Source organism: Thermobia domestica, chromosome 6 (genome assembly GCF_964235325.1).
Source record: "Thermobia domestica chromosome 6, izTheDome1.hap1.1, whole genome shotgun sequence".
In the NCBI taxonomy this organism is placed as follows: domain Eukaryota; kingdom Metazoa; phylum Arthropoda; class Insecta; order Zygentoma; family Lepismatidae; genus Thermobia; species Thermobia domestica.
The window spans coordinates 136,272,899-136,300,537 of NC_137459.1; the positions used below are offsets into that span (position 1 = coordinate 136,272,899).

Here is a 27,639-nt window from a genome sequence, read left to right on the forward strand (position 1 = left end):
TTTAATTCACTTCACATTCTTCAATGCTTGTTTTTGAGCATTTACTTATCTAGACAAACAGCAGAAAGTGTTAAGTGGGCTGAAGGTGGCTGCAGGAGGGTATGAGCCAGGGTTTGAAAAAAAACGGGTATTTTTGAAAAAGAAACAACCCACTTGGACCCATGTGGGTTTTTCGGGTTTAATTGTTTTTTTTTTCGAAATGTTTCAATGTCTTTGGGGTAAAAATGTTAAAATATGATTAACATTTCAAGATTGTCATTGTCACAACTTGCAACAATTTTCTATTCACTGCTGTTTTGAAAAAGTGGCCGACATTTTGAAATTTTATATTGGATAGCCAAAATAAAATCTATACAGCAAACTAAGAATGTCTTGTGCTTCTACCCTCAAAATTTCAACTTAAAAAGTCCGAAAATTGCACCCTGTAGCACAAATATCTGCTATTTTGAATAATGGCCACCATTTTGAAATGTTATGCCGCCAAAACATATACAGCTAATTTAGTCTCTCGTGTTTCTACTCTAAAACTTTCAACTTGAAAGACCGAAAACTGTCCTTTGTAGCGTAGATATCCTCTATTTTGAAGAAAGAGGCGCCATTTTGTAATTTTACGTTGATATGCCGCCAAAATCTAAACAGAAAATTTAGAGTGTCTCCAGCTTGTATCCTGAAAATTTTGAAAGACCGAAAGTTGAACACTATGTGGTACAGGCACACAAACGAACAAATGTGGATCGAGTCGTCCCAGGAGCCTCAATGACATTTGCCAAATATGAATATCAAATAGCTATATTAATTTAAGACATAATTCATCAAAATGTCTTATATGAAATAAATATTTTTCAACGTAAAATAAATGGTTTTATTGTTGAAGTTCACTTTCGATGCTTTGTTCGTTCAATTACGGGAATTTCCCGAGCACTTGTGGCAAGACGGTTCTTTTCTGAAAATTAATTTAAAACAATTAACAAAGATAGGCCTATAATTCACATTTTATAAAGTAAATGTTTCAAAATGTCTTGAATGAAATTAAATATATTCGAGCTTAAAATAAATAGTTTTATTGTAGAAGTATTTACTTCCGATGCTTTGTGGGTTCAATTTGCGGGAATTTTCCGAACACTTCTTTCACGACGGGTTTTCCCTGAAAATGCAGCTTGCTTTATTGTAGAAGTATTTACTTCCGATGCTTTGTGGGTTCAATTTGCGGGAATTTTCCGAACACTTCTTTCACGACGGGTTTTCCCTGAAAATGTAGCTTCCCCATAGCTTACGAAACATGCCTCCACTGGAATCAAACCCAGAACCACACATATTAAAGCCCGAAAACTAAAGGTAGAAGTTGTTTGTTATTACGCCATTTTTAATCAATATTCCTTACTTTAGGAAGAAGAAAAGATATTTTAGTAACTGTCAATCTTTGTGCAATTACGGAACAGCTTGTGAAATACGTCTTTTTCTGCGAAATGTTCTCTCAATTAGTTTCAAAGCGGCTGACTAACATACCGAGCCCTTGGAAGAAGGGGGTATAGAAGCAGAACCTGCTAAATCAATTTTTGAATTTTGTCTGGGAACGGAGAAAAGTGACGCTTTCATGTTTTCAGAATTGTTGAACAACTTTCTTTGTTTAGTGGTTGATTTCACTCATTTGTATTAAGTAGTGACTACTACACACAGAAAGAAAGACACACACACAATCACACATACACACAAAAATGTTCAACAATTCTGAAACATAAGGGTGTCACTTCTTCTTCGTTTCCTGACAAAATTGAAAAATGGATTTGGCAGGATTTGCTTCTATACCCCTGAATCGAAAATAAGCTGGAGTTGTTGCGCTCCAATAGGTTAATTTTTCGGTTATTTTCCGTGACAATTAAATCACAATTCCTGTAGCTTTCTTAACTTCACAGGAAGACAATTAAAACACAATTCCTCTAGCTTTCTTAACTTCACGGGAAGACAACCAATACGTACTCACGCAACGGCAAATATTATATGGCACCATTTTTTCTATGAAACAGTAATACATACAAAAACTTTAAATTTCCAAATGAAACTACTTCAAAAAAGTGGAGGGCAACTGCCCCCCTTTGCCCCCTAAGCGCCGCCCATGATTGTATTCACATATTCCACCGAGACATAATTTACTCATGCCTCTGTCACTGAAGCCGATAATCTAATTAAAATAAAGTATTCTGAGAGCTATGAAATATGCAGAAAAGTATACCATCTGATGCATATTGTTTGAAGTATTTTTTATTATATTTGTGTCCAGTGTGTCTGGCGTTCTCTCCGTGTATTTTTACTGAAATAATTTTGAAACGATATACATTTTAAAAATCATTTAGTATTACTTTCAGTAAGAGTTTTCAGATGCACCTGAACGAAATTCTTAAGGGAAGGGGTAAACACTTATTACCTTGACCTTTTTATCGAATCTTGATTGCCAATATGTGTTTGGTTTTACATATTGTATATGCAATTTAATTTATAGGCAGTGGGTGTGGAAATGTTGCCTCTACAAAATAGTGAGTAGAGGCAACTGCCCACCTGGCTCTCCCCGGTTTCAGCAACTCTGAAATTATTGTTGAATCTCCTTCACCAAGGAAGGAACTAGACAAGTGCTTTCAATAGACCGTAAAAATTGCAGAAATGAATTGTAGGAGGTAGTAGCTCAGGTCAGGTAAAGGCAGTCAAAATACTGTATTTAATACGATCAAGCTGGTCGATTGCGCTTGTGTCTGCGAGTTTGAAAAATTATAGCCATGCAAGACTATCGATTGTGTCTAGTTATCATGCACACGAGTGAAGTAGACATAAGAGCTAGTTTTTTCCTTTGTATTTTGTGGTACAAATGCACTTAAGTTACACGCAAAAGATTGTCTCGCGCGGTGACTTTTGCATGAAACGAAATACATAAGTGATCCACCAACTGTTATTGTGGATATTAATCATATGACAAGATTACTTTCGTCTAATCGGATTTCTTAATGAGAGTTCATCGCATTATATGGACAGAGTCCAAGTGATTCTCTGGTATCTATGATCTGCTTGTTGTCATTCTCTCTCGCAGCTACATCTGAGAAGTTCATAACTAACATTGTCCCGTTCCTTTGTTTTCAACACTATAGGAGACGTCTGCCATGTCTAGTCCAGTTAGTTCCGCCCAAAGACAAGATGATGATACAGTGGACAATGTAAAAGAAGAAATGCTCAAGGTGAGTTGGGAATGCCGAGTACTATTTCAGAACTGAGTGATTTTTCATCAGACAGCATGATTCTACGCATGGTGTGAGGGAACAGAATTTAATTGCACGGTTATGTGTGGAAGTATTCTTCTAAATTACTAATTCCTTTATTGTAGTTAGTTCACTCAGTACATTTTCGAGTTCAATTTCCATTAGTTATGTGAGATAAACTGGCAATGGTTGTATCACAAATAGGTTTGCATGCAGGATTAACTCACTATCATCTTGACCATTTAATTCTACTAGTTTTGTGACTATCATTTCTATTACTAAATATAACAGCAACAATTATTTTAAAATTTGATCATGAACACTTTTCTTTGAAATTTCTAATTTTCATCTGCACGTAGGAGTATGCCCATTAAGGCGTGTATTATTTATGTTTCAAGAATTTAATAGAAACTATGCATTTAAATATTGCATCTACAAGCGTGAATGGATATACATGAAAAGTAGATAGTAGGATATCATATGATCATATTGAGTACTAATATATAGCGTCCAAATATTTGAGCATTATGTTTTCTGCTATATACCAGTTTACGTTAAATAATAATCATCATCATAATCAAAATAGCAATATGTTCTCCAGAATCATGAACAACAATGCTGATTTTCTTCACGGTGCTTTCCAATACTACCTCTAATCCTATACATCACATATTACAGAAACCGAAGTATAAAATTACAATATAATCGTAATATATTGTGTATATATCTATATCTATATCTATCTATCTATCTATCTATCTATCTATCTATCTATCTATCTATCTATATATATATATATATATATATATATATATATATAGATAGATAGATAGATAGATAGATAGATAGATATAGATATTACACTGGCGGATCCAGGATATCATCGAAGGAGGGGCTAAACCTTAGTTTGCAGCTTGATCCAGGATTGAAGCAGGTGTAAAGCAGCATATTATCCAGCGTATACCTAAGCGTCAAGGAGGGCTATAGCTCCCCTTGGATCCTATATATATATATATATATATATATATATATATATATATATACTAGCTCCCAGAGGCGCTGTATTTATTAAATATAGTTATCAGTCTTTTCGAGCTATTTCTCATTTACGATATTATTTTTTCCTAATACCTTTTATTTAAACCAATGGATCTCAGTCTGGTAGGCGCGATCTTCTGAGGGAGAGGCGTGATGAGCGACCGCAAAGGACGCAAGCTACTGACAGAAATAAATTGTGAAATTACTAATAAAGCACTACTTGTAATGAACATTTCAATTTGCCTTAACCTCTTTTGGTTCTGTGTATTGTATGTGACACATGAATATAGCATATTTCAGTAAGCTGAAGAGTAAATTTTTGCTTGTAGAGTCAATGTGTCACATACGACACACACAATTCTCGAGTTCCCAATTTTCAAAATTTCAACTTTAGTGAATTTTTAGTACTAAATGATAATAATTAACTACATACAGAATATTCGTCATAAAAACATAAAAGCTTCTGGGAGTGGATGTGAAGAGATTAAAAAAAACTTTGCGAAGTTACATGTTTGGCATTTTTCTTCCCTACTCCTATTCAAGATTTCTACGTTATTAAAATTAACTAATTCTGCAAAATTATTTTTAAATGAATAAAAAAAATCTATATCAGTCTACAGTATCGATTTCAAAAACTTATCCAAAAATTATTATTACTAAAAATTTGAAAATTCAATACCGTATCTGAAATCACAGAGGGAGCCAGACAAAAAGCACGTTGACCAATGAGTGAGAAAGGATGAAGTACGTCCCAGGTTTACGAAGCAGGTCGCCAGCAAAGTTGAGAATCTCTAGTCTGAACTATGAAAAATTCGTGTGCTCCCTTGTCCCTACTCTACTAACTTTATACTTTCAGTGTGTGTGACCTAATTTCAGATGGAGATTTTTAGGTTATATGTTATTATATGTCAGTATTCTGAACCCTCTTTATGAGCTTAGTACGTCTTTCTTTATGAGGAGATCTCCAATATGAGAAGTAGTGCTATAAAGCATCACAATAATTACTAACAAAGGATTGCCGGCATTTATAATTACTTAGTCTGTAATGTGGGAGACCCGGGACCAATTCCCGACAGGAGCTCATGCGGTTGGGATTCCATGTCAAGCTGTAGGTCCACTTCTTGTATAGCTTTGTTGCTGAAAGGAATGCCAAGATGAAAATCAAATCAAAGTAGTCTGTAATGTATTATCGAATATTTAAAAAAATATTTTTAACTCTCATGTCCTCTCCACTGTTTCGAACTGTATTCTTCAGAAATGAACCTTTCAATACTACCTAAATACTAAAGATTATTAATAATAATAATAATAATAATAATAATAATAATAATAATAATAATAATAATAATAATAATAATAATAATAATAATAATAATAAATATGTATAATAAAAGTAAGAGTGGTTTCTCCGTGCGTGCCACAAAGGCTCCGAAACCAAAACCCGGAGCCCCATGGGAGTTATATGGTGTTGTAGCCCTGTATAGCCCATCCGTGAAGAAGGTTTCGATTTGGACCAGCAGGGGTCCTACAGGTAGAAAACGCCCTAGCAACGGTGTTACTATGCTAAAAAATGGATTAAATTTTAGAATCATCAACAATCTTGGAAAATGTTACAGACTGTTATAGAAGTTTCCCAAAGGTTCAAGAATGTTCTAGAATTTTCTGGATGGTCTAGAACCTTTTAGAATTATCCACGATGTTCTAGAATCTTCCAGAATGTTCGAAATTGTTGTAGAATGTGCCAGCATGTTATATTATTTTCCTATAGGTTCGAAAATGTTCCAGAATTTGCACCAGTAGGAAGGTACACATTAAGAATACAAGGGTCGTTTTTATTAAAGTTTACAGGTATCATTATCATTATGCTCAGGCTCTTCTCAAACTATTTAATGTTCTGAAAGGAAAATTGTAGGGTTACGTCTAGATGATCTGAGTCAGACAACAGAACCTACCTTAACCTAACTTAACCGAATCCGAGCTACTACTACTATTTATACTACTAGCACTACTTACTAGTACTACTACCAACTACCACTACTACTATTTGTACTACTACTACTATCAACCACCAATACTACTATTTGTTTTACTATTACTACTGCTACCACTATTACTACCAACTACTATTATTACTAATATTTGTACTACTACTACTACTTCTACTAAAGGCTGCCTTGCATATCTAAACACAATTATCTCTGTGGCGCCCCTGAAGTTTACCTGTTCAGGTTGAGTATCGCCATGTGCCAAACACAAGAAGAGTCTATACAGAGTAGCGACACTATTTCCACAAAGAAATGTGTTTCAGAGTTACGGTAACAATTACTTATTCAGAAGCATAATTAACTAAAACTATAGATTACTGAGAAACAGCTTTTCTGGGAGGTACATTGATAGAAAGTTACATACATGTCAGTTTCATCTTCAAATTACTTAATGCTCTTTGGCACCAGTGTGCCCAAACAGCACCAAAGAAAGTTAAAAGGCAACGATAGAGTGGAGACTGAGCCATTACATTTAATTACAAGTTTGTTTAAAAAAAGAAGATATAATGTCTACACACATCGTTGAAAGTACAATGATGGTTTCAGAATTATCACAAAGTACCTAAAATACCCGTTCTTCGCACATGGAAAATACGTTTATGGGAAATGAATTACTCTCTTATAAATTGGAAATTAAATATACGTCAAGAAAACTTTTAAAATATAAGATCGGATCAAGGAAAAGTGAAATTGCCAGATAGTTAATTGTATGCCAGTGATATGTTTAAAACGTAACAAGTGAAAGTAAATTGCTAAAAGTAAAACTTAGCCTAATATAAATAAAATAAAGAGTTTGTTTATGTGTCTGTCTGTGTGCGGCCTGGGACCAGACGAGTAAACCAAGAGTTACCAAATGTGGGTCACGGGTGCCTTGGTCCAGGCCTCAGACCAAGATGAAGCATTTTCTTGAAATTTCGAACCAGGAGGTCTCAGGGGGGCGTATACCGGGACATGTAAAAATAATCCAAAATGACCTATATTAGTGTCAAATCCATAGTTTCCGCGGTCGCAGAGATCAATGGTGACACTTTCATTAGCAATGACTTTCAAATTTAGCCACCATTGTATGCGGGCCGGAGGTCACGAGCGGGAGGAGGATACAGAGACATGTAAAAATAATCTAAAATGACTGATATTTGTGTCAAATCCATACTTTTGGCAGTCGCTGAAATCCATGGTGAAGCTAAGATCGCATTAACTTCCAAATTCACCCCTTCAGCTGCGGGCCGGGGGGTCATCGGGGCCGGGAATACCGTGACATGTAAAAATAATCCAAAATGGCCGATATTTGTGTCAAATCCATAGTTTTCGCGGTCGCTGAGATCAATGCTGACACTTCCATTAGCTATGACTTTCAAATTCAGCAACCATTGTATGCGGGCCTGAAGTCACCGGGGGTGGGGGATAGACATGTAAAATTAGTCCAAAATGACCGATATTAGTGTCAAATCCATAGTTTTCGCGGTCGCTGAGATCAATGGTGACGCTTCCATTAGCAATGAATTTCAAATTAAGCTACCATTGTATGCGGGCAGGGGCCACCTGCTGGGAGGGGCGATTACCGGGATATGTAAAACTAATCGAAAATGACCGATATTAGTGTAAAATCCATAGTTTTCGGGGTCAATGGTGAAACTCAAGAAAGTGTTTACTTTTAAATTTAGCCCCGATCAGCTAAGGAACGGTGCCCATATTAAAGAGGATGCCGAGACATGTAAAAATAATCTGAAATTACCTATGTTTGTGTGAAATCCATAGTTTTGTCTGCTTTTACGTTGTTTTTTTTCTGTTTAGTAGTACATGGTTTTATTGTGGTTAAAAACAGGTTAGTTAATGGTTGTATTAAGTATAAACCGTGTTTACTATTAAGGTCATCCCAATAGAAACACATCTACTTTGTCGGATATGCATTCGCACAAGATAGATCCAATTTTAGAAATGTTTATTTTTTCTTTCGTTGTTCAGTTTTTTTTACATAGATATTTTATTTGACCCGTGCTAAAAACGGGCATAACAGCTAATAATAATAATAATAATAATAATAATAATAATAATAATAATAATAATAATAATAAGAAGAAGAAGAAGAAGAAGAAGAAGAAGAAGAAGAATAGAGTCATGCCATGTCAAATCATCTAGCGGAATTTTTTGACCATCAGATACATTTTATATAAATTGTCAGCAAAGGTTACATTATTACTGATGTGCTGAGAAAGATTATCACAATTTTCATCTGCCGCATCTTCGATTTAGACTCATTTTTCTTAACTGCCCCGCTTGAAAACAAGAGTTTTCAGTGATGTAGAGAACAGGCTGCTACATGGCAATTACAAAAGGTAGAAAGTTGTAGTTTTTACTACCTTTAAACAGAGGTATCGGTCTTTCATGAAACATATATAAAGATAGTATAATGTTTTCGTAAAAGGGATTTTCAATATCTCAAATGCGTCCATTAAAAATACAAAATTTGCCACTATCGAAAGCCTGTAAAGCCGAAAGTACTCGACATCACAAGATGGGGTTTTCTGCACAAGAACCATAGCAAAAAGGCTATTCGAAATTAAGAAATATGGCTGAAGTTGAAAGTCCTTCATGCAAATTTTTGGCTCCAAAAATTAAGATTTTTTAAAAATACAATATTAAGGTCAAAATTCTCAAAAAGAGAAGCAGAAAGAAATTTGAAATTTTGGCACTAGATACTCCTACCAGTTTTGAATATAAACTGTAGATTTCATTTTGTGGTTTGCACTGATGAACGACTTTTGTAATTTGCTCTTAAAATCCTTATATACCGGATGAATTTTTTGTTAACTTGAGACAACAAAATATTTAGGGAAATAAGCATCGGACAGAAAAAAGAAGTTCGAAATGAAAGGTTAATTTTTTGCAGGGGAAAATTCACCTGTGATAAAATTAGCCCTCTCGCCCCTTGGAAGTGGGGGTAACTTTGAAAATGTCATAAACTCCATCCTGTGATGTCGAGTAATTTTGATTTTACAGGCTTTCGAAATTGGCAAATTTTGTACTTCTAATAGCTTCATTTGAAACCTTGAAAACCTCTTTTACCAAAACATTATCTTGCCTTTACATATGTTTTATAAAAGACAAATATATCTGTGTTAAGGTAATACAAACCACAACTTCTTTTTTGTAGTAAAAGTGGAGCAGCCTATTCTCCACCAAAACCATTATTTTCACACACGTCAGTGAAGAAATGAGTTTAAATTCAAGATCGCAGCACATGAAAAATTATGAGAATCTTTCTCAGCACGTCATTAGTAAGGTAACCTTCGGTAACAAAAAAAAAATAAATAAATAAAAAATAAAAATAAAAATAAAATAAAATAAAATAAAATAAAAAAATTAAAAAATAAATAAATAAATAAATTAATTAATAAAATATAAATAAATAAAATGCCCTGATGATAGAACAACCATTATATTTAATACATGGTGATTTCACATGGAATAGTAATAATAATAATAATAATAATAATAATAATAATAAAAATAATAAAAAATGCCTGGACATCCTCATCGAGAGCAAATAGTTTCATTTGAACAAAGCAAACTATATATATAGGGTGTTAATGAACTATACCGCTATTCCGACAAACTGTAAGAGGTGGTTCCTCACATCAAAATAAGAGAAAACGTTCATATAGACCTATGGTGAAAAGTGCATAGTTTCAGAGCTAGGGCTGTCCAAATTCGCGAAAAAGCCAAATTTCAAGAGGCCCTATTTTGAATTCGAGAGACTGTGGTTGGTGGTCCTTCTCAGCGTAAAGGAAGTCACGCATATGCAATCCAAAACTGCATATTTCATTAATGTTCAATGGGTGTACAGACTATTTCTTCCAGGGTGAAATTCCCAAACATGCCATCAACAGAATTTTGAGATATGCCCTGATTTTATGATTGGGCCAAAGTAGGCAAATGGTAAGCCTTGATAGCAGTGAACACGGAATCCTTTGGCGCGATGTCGGAGGTGTTAAGGATCGTCAGCAGCATGGTCTCTTGTGCTCGCAAAAACGCATGCTGCGATGTTTTCTTTCACGCTTATAAATGAAAAAATCTTGAAATATACAGTGACGAAATACATATCATCACACGTTACTCCGAATACAAAAGAAAATGGAGCTGCCGGTTCCTAACACTTCCGCCTTCCCTCTAAACCATTGGATGTCCATTGTTGTCAAGGCTTACCTCCTGCCTACTTTGGACCCTCCTTGAAGTAAGTGTATATCTGAAAACTCTATTGAGAGCATACCGGAGAATTACACCCTGTAGGGAATACCCTCTACACCTATTAACAGTTGATGAAATATGCACTTTTGGATTTTGTATACGTGGCTTCCTTTACGCTGATAAGAACCACCATCCACAGTTTCTGAAATTAGAAATAGGGCCTATTGAAATTGAGCTTTTCTTGCGATTTCGAACAGCCCTAGTTCTGAAACTATGCACTTTTCGCCATAGGTCCATACGAACTTTTTTTCTCTTATTTTGGTGTCAGGAATCACCTCTTTCAGTATGTCGGTATAGTTCATTTACATCCTGTATATATATACTCTCAAACATGTGCTTAATTATTTGAAATAAAAAGGCTAAATACCAATGTTCATGTCTCGAACCTTAAAGGGAATATTTAAAGAAAGGGGTGGCAAATATCTAATTATTTTAAATAGTAAGTCCATACCAAATTTCATGTCTCTACCCTTCAGAGATTCGGACATTTTAACATTATAAATGCGACCCCTAATTCCCCCTTCTCTCGTCGAATTCGTGAAAATCCTTCCTTAGTGGTACCTTACGTCACAAATCTTATGCACTCTCAAAATTTTAAGTTTGTAGCTTAAGTGGTTTAGTCTGAGCGTTAATCAGTCAGTCATTCACTTAGAACTTCTTTTATGCCGGGCGTATCAAAAGTCTGGGACCATAGAGTAACTCCGTTATGAGTAAAGATACGTAAAAATGGAAAAAGAGGAAAGTTCGTGGAAATAAGTGATTTTCAATCTAAAATGGTGTATTTTTTTTTCTAATCGCCCCAACCATTTGGTCTCCACGTTGGTAAGGTGCTCTATGTTAAATGGAAAAGTAACGTTTCCAGTTCAACACGCTTCTTCCTTGGACTCTCATAATACCAGCAATACAGCATTGTTGGGAAATAGGTTCGAGGTGTTCTAGATTTCCTCACACAGCAATGTGCATGTTCTCCTTGTCATTTTCGGGTGCCCTTACGTTCAGTTGAAACACCTGCTGAAATAGAAATGTTGCCTTTTCATTTAGTATAGAGCGCCTTACCAATGTGCAGCTCCAAGATTTAGTGCAATTGGAAAACATTGCACTATTTTAGATTCAAAACAAGCAATTTCCAACAACTTTGTTCTCTTTCTAGTTTTCTTTTCGTATCTTCAGTGATAAGAAAGTTGTCCTATGACCCAGGACTTTTAATACACCCGGTATATACAAATATAGAGAGATATGCTGTAGTATTTACAAGTAGGTAGAGGAAATTAGACAAAATTGTCAAAATAACTATTTAGACACTGTAAAACCTGCACTGCAAACTCGTTATGCATTTAAAAGCACAAACTTTATGTAACAAAGCATGTGACTTTCATTTCATGATAAAACTAATGCGGTAGACGTACATGCTGTGTTGATCCAACATTGACACTGGAAAATAAAATAAAAATCTACCTTTTCCGTTTTCAATAGATTACTGAGGACGGAACTGGTTCTTTGGACACTGAGTTCATATACTGTAAAATGTTTCTTGCCATCTAAATGCATGTTTGATCTGTAGAAATCCAATGTTGAAAACAAAATGGGACCTGTTCTTGCGACACCGTATTCGTATAAAATAATCTCGCTATTTCTTACCATTTTCGCTCTGATACTTGTCTACAGGCAGATAGTCATATAGAGTAGTTCTTTAAAACCTCCTAAAAGTACGAATAGCTAAGTTTGAAAGTCTATAAAGTACAACTTGAAGAGGCCACGGTGGCTCAGTGGCAGAGCGTTCACCTCTGGTGCATGGGTCCTCCGTTCGATCCCAGCTCGCGACAAGTGAACTTTGTAGTGGACAAAAGCCGTGTGCGTGGGTTATCTCGGATTCTCCCGTTTCCTCCCACATTCTTCATTCCACCATTTCCTTAATCTCTCGTCATCACCGTCTCCTTTAGCCTAGCCGGCATAAACGTGGGACGTAAAACTTAAATATTTCATTTCATTTCAAATACAACTTGATTGTGGATTTTTTTTTTTAGTCTACAATATTAGTCATTAAAAATTCTGTGATATTGCGTGGGTAATTAACGAAAAAGTGTCATGTGTTTGTTTATTCAAGGACACCGAATATGGCTAAACACTTTCCTAACAGTTCTATTATAGGGGTCTAACAAGTTTACGGTGAGCTACATTTTGTTAACTATTACAAATATCGTATTAAGCTTAAAATTCTTTGTTGATATTTCTTTGTGACTGCTTAAACGTAATATTACTAAGCCTTTCCTTACTACACGCGTGTTTTCGTGATCGTTTAGTATCTCAGCAGTTACGGTTAAGTGTTTCATGCCACAACTGTAAAATGTTGTTTTCCTTAAAATGATAATTTTCTCCAAGTCAACTGGTCTGCATTTAATTGTATACCTAAAATAATTACTCAAGGTCTACTACGTAGTATTTTCCGGAAGCTCAAAATTAAAGGCATTTACCTGAGTTTTATAAATATATTAGTTTATTCAGTCTACACAGTATGTAACGTCTGATATATTTCAGTATTTCTAAAGCATTTGTTAGTTTAATAGGTACTATTGAAAGAAAATATGGTTTGCTAGTTTTCCCCCAGAACTTCGAAATTTAGGGAAAGCAAAGATTAATTTAAAAATTTGGGCTTCATAACAGTGCAAAAATGAAATGAAATGAAATCATTCAGTTTGCCGTTTAATGATTATGAAATTTAGACTAAAAGAAACAGATGATTAAAGCAAGACAACAATGATGAAAGAATTGGTGGGATGGGAATGTTGGAAGAAACCGGAGTACCCCCAGAAAACTCACGGACACAATGTTGTCCATCATAAATTTGCTAGGCCGGGGATCGAACCAGCGACCTCACATAGCAAAGACAAACGCTCTACCGTTGAGTCACCGTGAGCCCCTCATAACAGTTCAGTAGTGGTTAGAACTTATAGGGTGGTCTTAAGTCTAGAGCAAATTTGGACTGACAAACAACGGTTGATTTCGGTGCGTTTTTCCTACTTGATTTTAAAAGTAGTACGCTGAGAAAAATCCGTTATCCGGACAGCGGTATAATGTACAAATATACGGATTCCATAAGTTTACTACGGAAATCTGTACGGAGCATATGTTATCCATATGCTACATACGTACTGTCTTTTAATCCCGTTTAGATGTTACACCATGCCGCTACAGGGTGTCTGACATCTAACAGTCTTCCGTATATTACATACATATACGCATGTTACATACGTCAATTATATGTTATATATATATATATATATATATATATATATATATATATATATATATATATATATATATGTCCATTTATATATGGGACCCTTATCGCCTATATACAGTTTTTCTCATTCATATGGGAAGTACGTTTATTCGGAACACGTATACGGGTAAAGTATTATAAAACATACGTTTTCAGTTATACTTTTGCTGCAGGATGTTGTGTATACTCGTACTTTGAGTCTATAAACTACAGGATTTACGCATGCAACCTACGTTTTTCATATTCTACATACATTTTTTTTCTGTGTATGTATCTGTTAGGTGTATATATCATTATAAGCGCAATGTATGTTATTGTTAGAAGTATGTGTGCCACCACTAGGGAAAGTTAAACAGCAATAAACTAAATCTTCTATTTAACAGTTTTTTTTATCGTATATAGTACTTAAATTCTGCAACATTACTAGCGTTTAACCCTTAGAATTAATATGTCTACAAAATGAAGACATGGACTCTAGAATTATTGCACAGGTTGTAATGGCAGAACGAACGTTTCATTGGTTTCTTCTTATCAAATAGGTTTCTGGCAACATGCAGATTTTTTTGCACTTCTATTTCAGTATTCTGCGCAGTGTTACCAGCTATATGATTTTTTTCAAAAAATAATTGTATTGATACGTTTCACAACAAAGGTTGATTGCATTTGTGCTTAGATTCGTATTAGGTGTATGTTTTCGTGAAATCCTGTGGAAGGCTTTCATCTACAAAAGAGAAGAAACCCATTACAGTTCTTCTATAACCTTATCTGTCGAAGGAAGGTTTTAGAAAATAACAATTGTAAAGTAATTTATTTTTCTCACTTCTCACTGGCGGAAAGAAAACAAACAAGTAAGGAAGGAAAGAGATTTTCTTCGTTCGCCTTCACGTCTTCTGCTTTCCTCAGAATCCTCATATAAGTCTCGATGTTACGGAATATGAAAGAATGTTTCCTGCTGAATCCAACAAGGTATCAAGAAATGAAATGAAATCGTTAAGTTTTACGTCCCACGGTTATGCCGGTGAGGCTAAAGGAGACGGTGATGATGAGAGATGAGTGAAATAGTGGAATGAAGAAAGTGGAAGGAAAGGGGAGAACCCCGAGAAAACCCACGAGCACGGTGTTTGTTCACCACAAAGTCCACAGGGCGCGAGCTGGGATCGAACCAGGGATCCCAAGCACCGGAGGTGAACGCTCTACCACTGAGCCACCGCGCCCCCTAACAAGGTATCAACTATTACCCTGCTACAATATCTCGAGTTACACATAAGCATTCATTGCAACATAATTTATGTGCGAAAATAACCCTATAATATCACGGTTTCATGTAATTTTTTTTTCTTCGTACGTGCTCGCTAGAATTTCGCGATACTTGCAGGATATATTAGCAATAGTCCAGCAAACATTGTCCATTATTTTTCTACAGCATAAAAGCAGTGTTGTCAGCCATTTATGTTTTACATTATTTTCTCGTAAAAATACGCAAATTTTCCCTAATTTTGGCAACAGTGCTTCCTTAAGGGACCTCATATGAGTCTTGATTGTTACGGAATTTGAAATAATGGTCCCAAATCAGTTGACGTATAAATTATTGTTTTACTACAATTACGAACCAAGATACACTTGCGTAAGTAAAAATATTGAATTTTTGCCTAAAATACTCATTAATTTAAAGGGTTAATGGGAAAACATCTAGTGCGCCTCGTATATCTATACCTATCTATCGATCTATCTATCTATCTATCTATCTATCTATCTATCTATCTATCTATATATATATATATATATATATATATATATTTGGTCTAGGAATTAATTCGTGCGGTTGGTACGCACACATTGAAGCTGTAGTACAAACACAAAATACATAAATACCTTAAGTAAGATATTGTCCATCGCTAGCCACCACTTTCGCCCATCTGTCAGGCAATGTACGGATTCCATGGCGAAAGAAGTCCTCATCCTTGGAAGCGATCCAGTCAGAGACCCATGTTTCGATATCTTCTGAAGAAGTAAACCGCTGTCCAATCAAATCGTTGTTCATGCAATCGAACAAGTAGTAGTCCGAAGGAGCAACGTCTGGTGAATACGGCGGGTGGGGTAAAACTTCCCATTCGACATTTTCTAAATAGGTTTTGACCGGTTTTGCGACATGTGGGCGAGCGTTATCATGTTGAACAGTAAGTTTATCATGTCTGTTCTCCCATTCTGGTCGTGTTCTGGCCAGAGCTTGCTTCAAACGCATTAATTGTCGTCGATAACGTTCTCCATTCATAGTTTCACCCGGTTGCAGCAGCTCATAGTACACCACGCCTTTCATATCCCACCATATGCACAGTATAACCTTTGCACAGTGAATATCTCGTTTTGGTTGTGATGGACCTGGTTCACCTGGTTTCACCCAGGCCTTTTTTCGTTTAGGGTTCTCGTAATGGATCCACTTCTCATCACCCGTAATAATTCGATGCAGAAACCCCTTTCTGTTCTGTCGTTGAAGCAGCAATTCGCAAATGGTTTTTCGTCTTTCAACGTCTCTGTCTTTCAATTCATGTGGAACCCAATGTGACATCTTTTGAATCATTCATATGGCTTTCAAGCGTTTGGAGACTGTTGTTTGATCAACGCCTAATGCTGCTGCAAGTTGTTCCTGCGTTTGACACGAATCCTGCTCGAGCAATGCTGTCAATTCTTCGTCTTGAAATTTTTTTGGCTGTCCAGCTCGCTCTTGCTCTGCCAAGCCGAAATCACCACTTCAAAACCGTGCAAACCACTTCTGACACGTTCGCTCAGCTAGAGCATGGTCACCATACACTTCCACCAAAATACGATGACTTTCAGTCGCACTTTTCTGGATGTTAAAGTAATGCAGCAGGACACCCCGCAAAAACACTTTATCAGGCACAAATTGCGCCATGTTCACTTAACTACAAACTGGTGTTGTTGAAGCTTTAATCCACTGCCCTATACTACGAACGATACGCGATGACAGGGGTTTGCAACACATGTGTGGATACACGGAACTGTGGGACGCTCCGTTCGTTGCGCCATCTCTTGTCCACCCGCACGAATTAATTCCTAGACCAAATATAATTATGCTAAGTAAAGTGATACGCGTAAATGTAAAATCTTAAACCCAGTATTTGAGGAAACGAATTTGTTTTCTATACCTTAAAATTGATGTCGTACAAGAACCATGCCACTTATTCAGGTAAAATTGATATTGAAATATGCACTCATTAAACTCTTCATTAAGACACTAACAAAATGACAGTAGACAATATAGTTAACAAGATAAAGCCTAAAATTGTCATTAATTCTTTTTTTTTTTTTTAATAATCTAAATTGTTCAAAGATGAGACATCTAGCAGCCGATTGGTCACACCGGGCTGAACAAAATGGCTTGTTTCAGGGTAAGCTTTGATTATTATTTTTCGATAACAGATCTACTCGTTATATAGTTTGTATATGTAAAGTACTCAACTATGTACTAAAGAAATAAACTAAAATTACACTGACACTGCTATCTATGATACTCAAACTTAAGAACACGGGAAATTATCGGACACCCTGTAAAATTTACCAAATTTCCAGACAGTCTATTTGACTGATTTACACTGGAATTCTTAACAATTAACAACAATAACAGCAACAGTGCAAACAGAAATGGAAAAAAGTGAATACCTATATTTGAAGATGTGATTCCATCATTCTTCTGGTGGCACTGGGGAAGTTACCATGGAGAAACTCATAAGGATGATAAAGACTTGTGACTCAAGAATGCTAGTCACTATAGTGTGTCCACTATTGCATGTTTCTCCTAGAACTTGTGCAAAACTTGACAAATATTGCAGTTCAGATCTCTCCAGTTCCCAGTGATATGATCTGCAACATTGCTCTTTATCGAGAACCAATCCTATTAGCGAGATTTTAGAGAAGTAATTTTCCAATTGTAGTATAGTTTATTGACCTCGTTGCATGTATCCTACTGATTATGGTTGTCACTTTCTTCTGCACTTACACCTTCCGTCCGCGGAGAACTGTCTCTTCTCGAAGGCCTTTGGTCACTGTCACACCACTGCTAATCAGAAAGCAATAACGCCGTTGCTTTCCGATTTTGTAGTCATTCTGTAGTAGTAAAGATATATATACCTTTACTCAGTTTGACTACCTGTCAATTGTATGTCACGCAATAGGCTTTGGGAGTTCAAATTATATAGTGATTAACACTATCTCAATGGTTATTTTGCTTCATAATAATCTCTAAGCACTAGACGCTGTGAAGCTCTAATTTTGATATCGTCCTTTGTTTTCCTGTCATTTTATGGATAGTTCAAAATCAGCAAAACCATTATCACCTCCTGTTTAGTTGGGAAAAGTTTATGGAGTGAAAACTTAAAAAAAAAAAAAAAAAAACCTTTATAGTTTGATGTCACATGGTTTGAATTAATTATTGTCTAGAATGTTGGTTTCAACGGTTATTTAGCGGTATATCTTATAAACTCTGTATAATATGCCTCTCCTTCCTTGCACCAGTTTCATAGTCTTACCTTTAGTGCATGCCATATCAGGTTTGGTTTCAGATAAAGTATTTGATTTAATGTCGGGTTAATGCCTCGATACTATTCTATACAGAACATTTCACTATTGCAACTAATACAGAAGAAATTTGACGTAGACATTTACAAAACTATAACTCTGCCTGTCGTGTTGTATAGATACAAAACTTGGTCGTTGACGTGCAGACGAGAACAAGACACTGAGGATTTCTTTTGAAATAAAATATTTGGCAGATAAAGGGACATTGCAGCGAGTAAATTTAGAACGTTTTACAGCACAAACTTCAAAATAGCTAGAAATTACCAAATGCTATAAAGATTTTAATGTCAAGACAGCTAAGTTTGCCGGAAAGGAAGATCGCAGGTAAAATACCTGTGGAGTGCATAGAGTCCGGAACATGGGTGGCTATATTTAACAGGAAAGTAGAAGAAGGAGCAGCGAATAATAGTTAACAGTGGCAAATGTTAGGTTTGGCAAAGAATAGGACCTAATGGAGGATTCTTTTTGTGCTGCGTAAGCTTTAAGATCATAGGTTAGTTAATAAAACCATGAATTTAATTAGTTCAGTTAACAATGTTTGTTAGAGATCAATATGCTTCCCATAGTTTAAAAGAAAGAATGAGGTAAAAAGCTGTTCACTGTCTAAACTGAGAGTATTTATGACTCCAGTGGCAAGTCAAGAAACATGAAAATCGAAATATCCAGCGATATCTTGTTAATTTTGACAATATATCCTTGACAATGTTATAACAATTAAATTGTATAAGCAGAACTAATCAATTTAGAGAAGTGAGCTCCTTTGTGGCTAAGCGGTTAGCATAAGCACCTATGGCATGAGAGATCCGGTTTCGATTTCCGGCGGAAGCTTATGTGGTTCTTATTCCTTGTTAAACAGTAGGTCCCGCCTCATATAGTCTCGCTGCTGAAAGGGACATTAAACTCAAAATCAACTCAACCCAACTCAATTTAGAGAACTATATATTCAAGTTTTAGAGAGCATTTACTGATAGAATATATATATATATATATATATATATATATATATAATGACAATTTCCAAATTTAGGAGATGAGTCAATGTACTCTCAAATTTTAAAAGAGGAGCATCATTGTACCAATATCACATGAAAGAAAATTGACCACTCTGCTCAGTCATACAACGATATGTTGTAGTAAACCCTAATCTAAGAGTATAAATTAGGTCTTTAACCGACCACATAGCAACATGCATATTATGGCATTTTTTTAACCCATAGAAGTGGGTAAACTGGACCATTCAAATTTGCAGGAATATACATTCGAGTCTTAAAAAAAACATTTAACAAATTTTACTTTTTCATAGTTTCTAAATTTAACAATGGGCCAATGTACCCCTCCAAATATGTCCTGTATCCTGTGAAAGAAAATAGTCCCCTCTATACACTATATAATCATATAAGGTGTTAAAGTCTCATAAAGGAAGAAAAATTAAGCAAATATCGTACCACGTGGTGAATACGTGGCAATATTAATATTTGAAAACTTTTAACCATAGAAGGGAGTTAGTCAGGATCAACAAAATTTACAGAATTATGTATTTGTGTTCTAGAGAATATTCACCAAATTTTATTTTTGACAATTTCTAAATTTAAGGGATGGTTCTATGTACCCTCACAAAATTTTGAAAAGATGCATCAATGTACCCATGTTTTATAAAAGAGACTAGACCTTTTATAACCATATAACCTCTTGTATACAACCATATAACAACATAATATAATAAAACCTCATCAAACAAGATAAATTAGTGCAATAACCTACCACATCGTGTTGCTTTATGTTTATTTTTTTGGCAATATTTTTACCCATAAGTGGGGATAAGCAGGACCAATCAAACTTACATAATTGTCTATTTGGGTCCTAAGAACAATATTGGTTATATCCTACTAATTTTTATTTTTGACAATTCCCAAATTTAAGGTGTGGTCTTATATACCCCTCCCAAAATGTAAGAGGAGGGCATCAACGTACGCATGTCTTATGAAGGTAATGGGTCCCTCTACTCAACTATGTAGCCATATAACGTGTTAAGGGCTGATCAAAGAAGGTAAATCAGGTCAATAGAGGGTCTAACCGAACACATGGCGAACACATGGCAATACTAATATTTGCCACTTTTTCCCCAAAGAAGGGGATGAGTAGGACCGCCCAAATTTACAGAGTTATATAAATTTACAGAGTTTAACTCCGAGAGACCATTTACCATTTTTTTTTGTTTTTCTAACAATTCCCAAATTTAAGTAGTGGGCCAATGTAGCCTTCCCAAATTTGAAACGGGTATGAATGTACCCATATCTTATAAAACAGAATGAACTCCTGTACTCAACTATATAATCATATAAGATGATAAATCATCATAATAACGGATATGTTAGGTCAAAAACCACCAAATTAAAATTTTTTGGCAATTTTATACCCATAAAAGGGACCAGATGAACCACTCAAATTTACAGTCGTATATATTATGGTCCTAGAGAACATTTACCAAATTCCACTTTTGACAATTTTCAAAGTTAAGAGGTTGTCCAATGTACCTCTCCCAAAATTTAAGAGGGAAGTATCAATGTAGGCATATCCTATGAAAGCGAATGGACCGCCATACTCAACCATATAACTATATAAGGTAATAAACCGTCATCAAAGAGGATAAATAAATTCAGAAACCTTCCAAATTTGAATTTTTGGAACGAGATGGATCTCCAAAATTTAAAGAGGTACATACTCCGGTCCTATTTTACTATACCGAATTTCTAAATTGACAATTTCCAAAATTTAAAGAGTGGTCCTAGATACCCTCTCAAAATTTAGGGGTGAGCCAATGAACCCTTGCCAAAATTAAGAGGTCCTCGACCCCTATGACGTCAGGCCACGTGACGTCCCTCAGCCAATCAGAAAAATTGCGACCTCCTGGCATCAGTACTACTGTTTAAAATTGCCCCTTTTGCCCTAAAAGTGAAATTTCCAAAAATGCTTGGAGCATGTGACCAGTTATTTTAATGAGGAGTTTAAATACCGAGTTCCGTCTCCCTAAGATAAGAGGCATGTGAGATACTACAGTATATTTCTGGCGTACATTCTTAATTCCCCTCCCCATTAAGATACAGATTTTATTGGAAGTGACATGATAGACACGTGCTCAAGGCCAGTGCTATTTTAAAACTTTCATTTCATACAGTTGAGCTGTTTTCCTGTAATGATTAGACAGGCAACGTCGATATAAATGTATAGGTAAACAAGAAGCAGTGTTACGTGTACACCACGTGAAGTAGTTTGGTTTGTATGGGTGATATTTTATCAATTATTATTCAAACCGGAAGCTGTATTGGATTTCTATCACTTGGGGTATTACTAGAGAGTTAAGAATGGAGATGGTCTTTGGGACGCTTAAGCCTTTGCAAAAAAACCGCTTCTTCCTATTTGTTACCGTATTTGCTATATAGTGATGAACTTTAAAACCGGAAATTGTTAATTTCTACCACTTCCAGTTTGAGCATTGGCCTCAAAAACAAGCCAGATTACTAACTTTTGACCCCATACGTTCTGACCAAATTTGATGATGATCAGTCAAGTAGTTCTGGATATATTTTTGTCTCCTGGACGAACAATGTAAATATATAAAGGAGTTTTGGTAACCAAACTTCTTAAAATATAAAAACTGCCCCTTCCTTCCCTTTAAGATCGAAATTTCCAATAGCACTGGGATATGTGTCCATTTGTCTCTAATAATGAATTTAAGTAACAAATTTAATCTTCCTAGCATGAAATGCTCTATTTTTTACTTAAATTTTAAATACCTCTTTTTCTTATGAACCTCTTCCTCCCCCCTTAGGTTATATATAAAAAAAAATTCTAAATAGCCTATGGCCTCTTTCAGACTGCGTTCTCTTTAACATAGTCACTTAGAAGAATGCCAAGTTAACTGGAGAAGCAAACAAACATTCAGTTTGATATATGTAAAAATAATCCCATTCGTAAATAAAACTTAACTTATTAAAATAATTGTGAGGCTTTCTACTAAGGCTTGAGTTATTGCAGAAACTGACTACTACTTTTTGATATATTGTCTAGAGAGTTATATTTAAGGTAAGCTTTCCACAGCAGTATCAAAGCTCTTGTTTCAATGAAAGATTTGATTACATTCTCTTACTTTTTATTTGCTCTTTTCAAGTTTCGTTGAATACATGGGCGAATTCCGGATATATATATATATATATATATATATATATATATGTGTGTGTGTGTGTGTGTGTTTGTGTGTGTGTGAGTATTTAGTTTCTCTAACGCCCTTTCTTTTTGTCGCATCACATGAACCAGATATTATGGAAGCTCACGTTACGTAGGAACCTGGTAACAAAACTAAGCGGAAGGTATTTCTATGTTGTGCTGTTGGTTAATTAATGTTGTTCCACATTGTTTAATGTGCTATTCACGCTTGCGTGACGTTGTGTTTGGAACAAGTATTAGGTGTAAGGACGTATTTGTGAATATTGATGACAAAACTTGCATAATAGGGTTGATATTCACCATTTATCATTCTTTTTCTTTTTACTGGATTAGATTTAAACTTTTGCTCATCATTTATTACCTGTCTGTCCACTCTGATAAATTATTTCCCTTTTCCGTCCTCAGGAAGATATTATTGTAACAAACAGCTTATAAAACTTTTATGAACTTTCCGGATATTTCTTTTTTATTATTTTCTTAATTTCTTTAATGAAAGTATACATTGCAAGAAAACTCAGAGACAATGGTAAAATTACTAGCAAAATGTTTAACTTTCAAGTATATAGCTGTGGCGTAGTAGCGTCTGATCTATGTAGCACAACAATCTTGTTAGTAGCACAACAATTAGAATAACCTTATTGAACACGTGCTACGTATTGACTATGTGACTGAAACACTTATTTGCGCGTTTTCTTGGGATATATTTCATTATCTTCCATTTAGTTATTCCACTAAATTATTCTTTCGTTGCTTCTTTGCATTTGTCATTTATTAAGAAATACGTGTACTTGGCAAAAAGTATAACTTTAGGTGTGAAATCCAAACCGGAGGTTAACATGATGTAACAGAACTTGAGAAAATCTGTAAGAAGTTGGAATTGGAAAGTTTTTTTTTAGTAGTATTGACTGCAGTGAAGTAACTTGTTCCAAGTTTACAAGTTAAAGGCAATGAATAGTGAACGAGAAATTAAAACATGGATAGTAATGGAGAAATAAACGTTTAGGAATAAAAAGAAATCCCTGTGAGTTCCTTAACGAGAACCTATGAAAAGAGCTGATAAAATGGTACGTGTAAGCATAGTAGTGTATGAGTTAGAAACAACAAAGGACTACGAAGAAACGGTGTAAAAAACTTCTATAAGTCTTCCGAATGTATGAAGTACTTACGTGAAACGAAAAATCAAGAAGGATATAATTTTAAAAGTGAGTAGGAAGAGAAGATTAGTATTAGAAATAATTGAAAACAGGCAAGTAAATGATTAGGACATTGTTTTAAAAAAGTCGGAAGAAGATGATAGGAAGGAAGTGTGATGGAACAAAAAGAGGGAGACCAAGAAGATAACTTCAATAGATGAACTATATTGTAGAGAAAATATTTTCATTGACAAAAGGTATGAGAAGGTCAAAATATATAAAAACGTTCACTTTGTGGCAAGTAGCCTACAATGACGTCAAAACACTTATGACGGTGAAGCAACTGGAATTTTCAAACCTAAATTTCGGAGGAGTCTAACTATTACAAAATAAACTAATAACTGAAACAGTTCCATTAAAAGCTAGCTCCACTTTTAGTCGATTAAATGGGTAAGAATGGAATATATTATCACAAAATGTATGGATGTGTTGTTTCTAAGGGGAAAAACATCGAAAGACAGGAGAGATACTCATGCTATAATAATGTGGTGGACAAACACCGTGCTCGTGGGTGTTCTCGGGGCTTTCCCGTTTCCTCTCACTTTCTTCATTCCACCATTTCACTCATTTCTCATCATCACCGTCTCCTTTAGCCTAACCGGCTTAACCGTGGTACGTAAAACTAAAGATTTCATTTCATGTTTTCATGCTATAATAACAATTTCAGAGAGTGTTTGATCCGTACCATGCAAGACAATTTTTATTAAATCAACAGTTAAAGGGTTAATACACAGATGTTACAATAATAATAATAATGATAATAATAATAATAATTTTAGGAATGATACAAAAGAAGGATGAAAAGATCGCGATCTTGGCCAATAATTAGATTTTGGGTCAGGGACCACAAAATTTTTGAATTGCCTGTAAATCGAGTTTTTTTTTTTTTTTTTTTTTTTTTTTTACGGAATAAGCACATCGTACTGAGTTATGTGATAGTTTGGGTTTGGTTATACTATATGTAATTCGTGAGATATGAGGCGTACAAAAATGTTTGATTGAATGAAATATATTGTTTTTTTCTTTTTTTTGATCAGGGGCCACAGAAGTTTTGAACGGCCCCTAAATCCAGTTTTCGTATCTTTTGCGGAATAAGCACATCATACTGAGTTAAGTGATAGTTTTTGTTTGGCTACACTATACGTTGTTCTCCATATATATATATATAAGGCCTACAATAAATTTTTTGCCTGAAATATATTGGATCTTTTGATCCAAAAAAGAGTTCTGGTTTCGTTGAACATTTCCATGTGTTAATTGTATCCATGTTGGATATGTTAATTATGTTGCCAACACTGAGTGACTTCTTCTAATGAATAAATGACTATGAGTTACTACTAGATTGACCACAAGTCACTGTAAAACTGAATATAACATTACATGAAACCGAACTTTTAATGGAATGTTAGTTTTTGCCTTGGATGATGTGCCACGTTGGTCCCATAAACGTGAACCTTGTGGGAATGACTATCTTCTGGGGAAGTAATCTTCAAGACACGATTGTAGTTCAAGATTTATTTGCAAGTGGCAATGTATAACTTGTTATTCTGTCTATTAATACATCTGATACTATTTAGTGTCTAAGCATGTGTTCCACTCTACCCAAACACTGGCAACTATTGGGACATCTGACATCCAGTACTAAGCAACCCTCTTTTTCTAAAACTCCGTTTTCTCTACAACGTAAATAAAAGAAAACGACCGCTACGTGAGTGAAGACATCGTGTGAAAGGCTTTACACGCAAACATGTAAACGTAGGATTTTCGGAAGCGTGCTTTAAATAGAAGCGGATAAATTAAAACCTCGAAAAGCAGATTATTCTGAAATTTCTTTTTCTTCTTTTCTACAGAAACCCATAATATGGAGATTTTTTTAAAACTTTACTTTAAACGTATTCTTTCCTTCTGTTACTTTTTTTCTCAATTACCAACGAGTTGAATGTGTGACATCTAGTTTTGTGTCAATTGCTTTTGTGCCTGGCAGTGTTCCTAATCTTCTCTCGTTTCTACGCCTTGTTTCCAAAATGGTGATCATCACAAGCAGTCGTTTCCTTTTATGCGAGATCTTCCAAAAATTGCTGACTGAAATGTCATTGAAATAGCTTTATCGATCATGTGAACCTACAATTTCCATTTTCCTTTCTCCGAATGTAAATTGAAATAAGCTTGAAGGGTACTTCTGCCTGAAAGAAATAATGATGGATTGAGACTGATAACACATTTTTTTATATATAATAAGAGTTGTGGTCAAGATAACTACTTATTCGCACGCTATAGATGTAGAGGGTGTCTACTAACTTTGTTTACAAAATTTTTATGTTCTGAAATATTTCAGTGAGACAGAGGGTGGAAAGTTTTATAGGGAAAAGATAAAATATGTATATTAACTTTGACGATTGCAGTTGCAGTTATAAAAAAAACAAAAGAAACTAGCAACAGCAACAACTAAATTCTAAAGCTCATAATCTGATTTGGCCAGACTGTACTTACAGAAGAACTTATGAGATCACAAAGACATTTTAGAAAATATGAATGCGATTTACATAACTTTCTTCAATATTCAAATGTAATTCTTTCTTACACTCAGGTCTGATGTGGGTGAGCGGGGGCACGGTGGTAGAGCGCTCGACTGGCGATTGGGTTTCTAGGTTCGAGCTCAGCTCCCACCAAGTGAGGTTTGTGATTAACATTGTGTGCATGGGTTTTCTCGAATTTCACACTTTGTCCATTCTAGCATAGTGTCCATTTCTTTATCACCGTTTTCCTTAGACTCGATGCATAATCTTTGGATGTTTAACTCCGAAAGAAAGCTCTGGTGCAAGGTGTGCCTGGTTGGATCCCTCACTACACGAGTTTATAATGGACAACATCATGTTCGCAGGTTTTCTCGGGATTTTCTCGTTACCTCAAAATTTCTGCATTCCACAATTATCATACATCTCATTATCATCGTCTCCCTTAGATTCGATGGATATCGTAGAATATTAAACTCCGAAAAAAAAGCTCTGGTGCTAGGGATCCCTGATTCGATCCTCGGCTAGGTGAGTTTGTGATGGCCAACATCTTGTGGATGGTTTCCTAGAGGTTCTACTGATTCCTCCCAAGTTTTTATTCTATCTATAATTTCGTTCATTAGTCAACTGTCTTTAATCAACCATTTTCTTTAGCCTAAAGAACATAAATATGAGAGGTAAAACTTGAAATATCATTTCATTTTTGCAGTATTTTCTTGTATTCAAAACCGACTCTTTTCTGTCGTAACTCGTTGTCTTTATTTCTCTAGTTAAGAGGAAGAATCATTACCCTCATGCAAACATAATCCGAACAATGCAGATTATAGAATTGTTTAAATTACATTTTTCTTAATTATTACACTAAATTTCAATCAATATTTGGGCTGTTACGTAAGTTGTTAAATTTTAAGATAATCCAAAAGCGCACTAAATATATTTGCTTTCAATGATTTATAAGATTTGTTTATATCACAAAGTTGCTTCACTTAATTATAATCTAAAGACCAAAGGCCTTCAGAATCATTTTGCTTCATAACTAACATCTACTTTGTTGAATAAAGTATGTAAAGCATTAATTTCAAATCAAGTCCAACGTGGATTGAATTTCCAGGATGCTTAGTTTGTTTTTCAGTTGACCGGATGGAAATCTAGTGAAAGCAGTAAGAAATAAGTTATTGTATTGTAACTATTTATGATTTTCGATTTGACATACCAAACTGTGTCTTTGCGCCAATGTTGAAAATAATAATAATAAAATACTTC

The 27,639-nt window shown here is 35.1% G+C and overlaps 2 protein-coding genes across 6 annotated transcripts in view; one reads left to right on the top strand and one right to left on the bottom strand.

Moving 5' to 3' along the window:
- The window catches only part of LOC145688238 (prestin-like), a 342,947-nt gene extending 324,975 nt beyond the window's left edge, over positions 1 to 17,972 (bottom strand). For both annotated transcript variants that reach the window (XM_081762165.1, XM_081762155.1), the window contains exon 1: positions 17,532 to 17,972. The gene's annotated coding sequence lies outside the window, so the exon portion shown is untranslated. The remainder of the gene's footprint in view (positions 1 to 17,531) is intronic.
- CRMP (Collapsin Response Mediator Protein) overlaps positions 1 to 27,639 on the top strand; it is a 502,151-nt gene that overhangs the window by 146,041 nt on the left and 328,471 nt on the right. For all 4 annotated transcript variants that reach the window (XM_081762168.1, XM_081762172.1, XM_081762170.1 and 1 more), the window contains one exon: positions 3,135 to 3,221. In XM_081762168.1, coding sequence (XP_081618294.1) covers positions 3,135 to 3,221 — 87 coding nt within the window. The remainder of the gene's footprint in view (positions 1 to 3,134; positions 3,222 to 27,639) is intronic.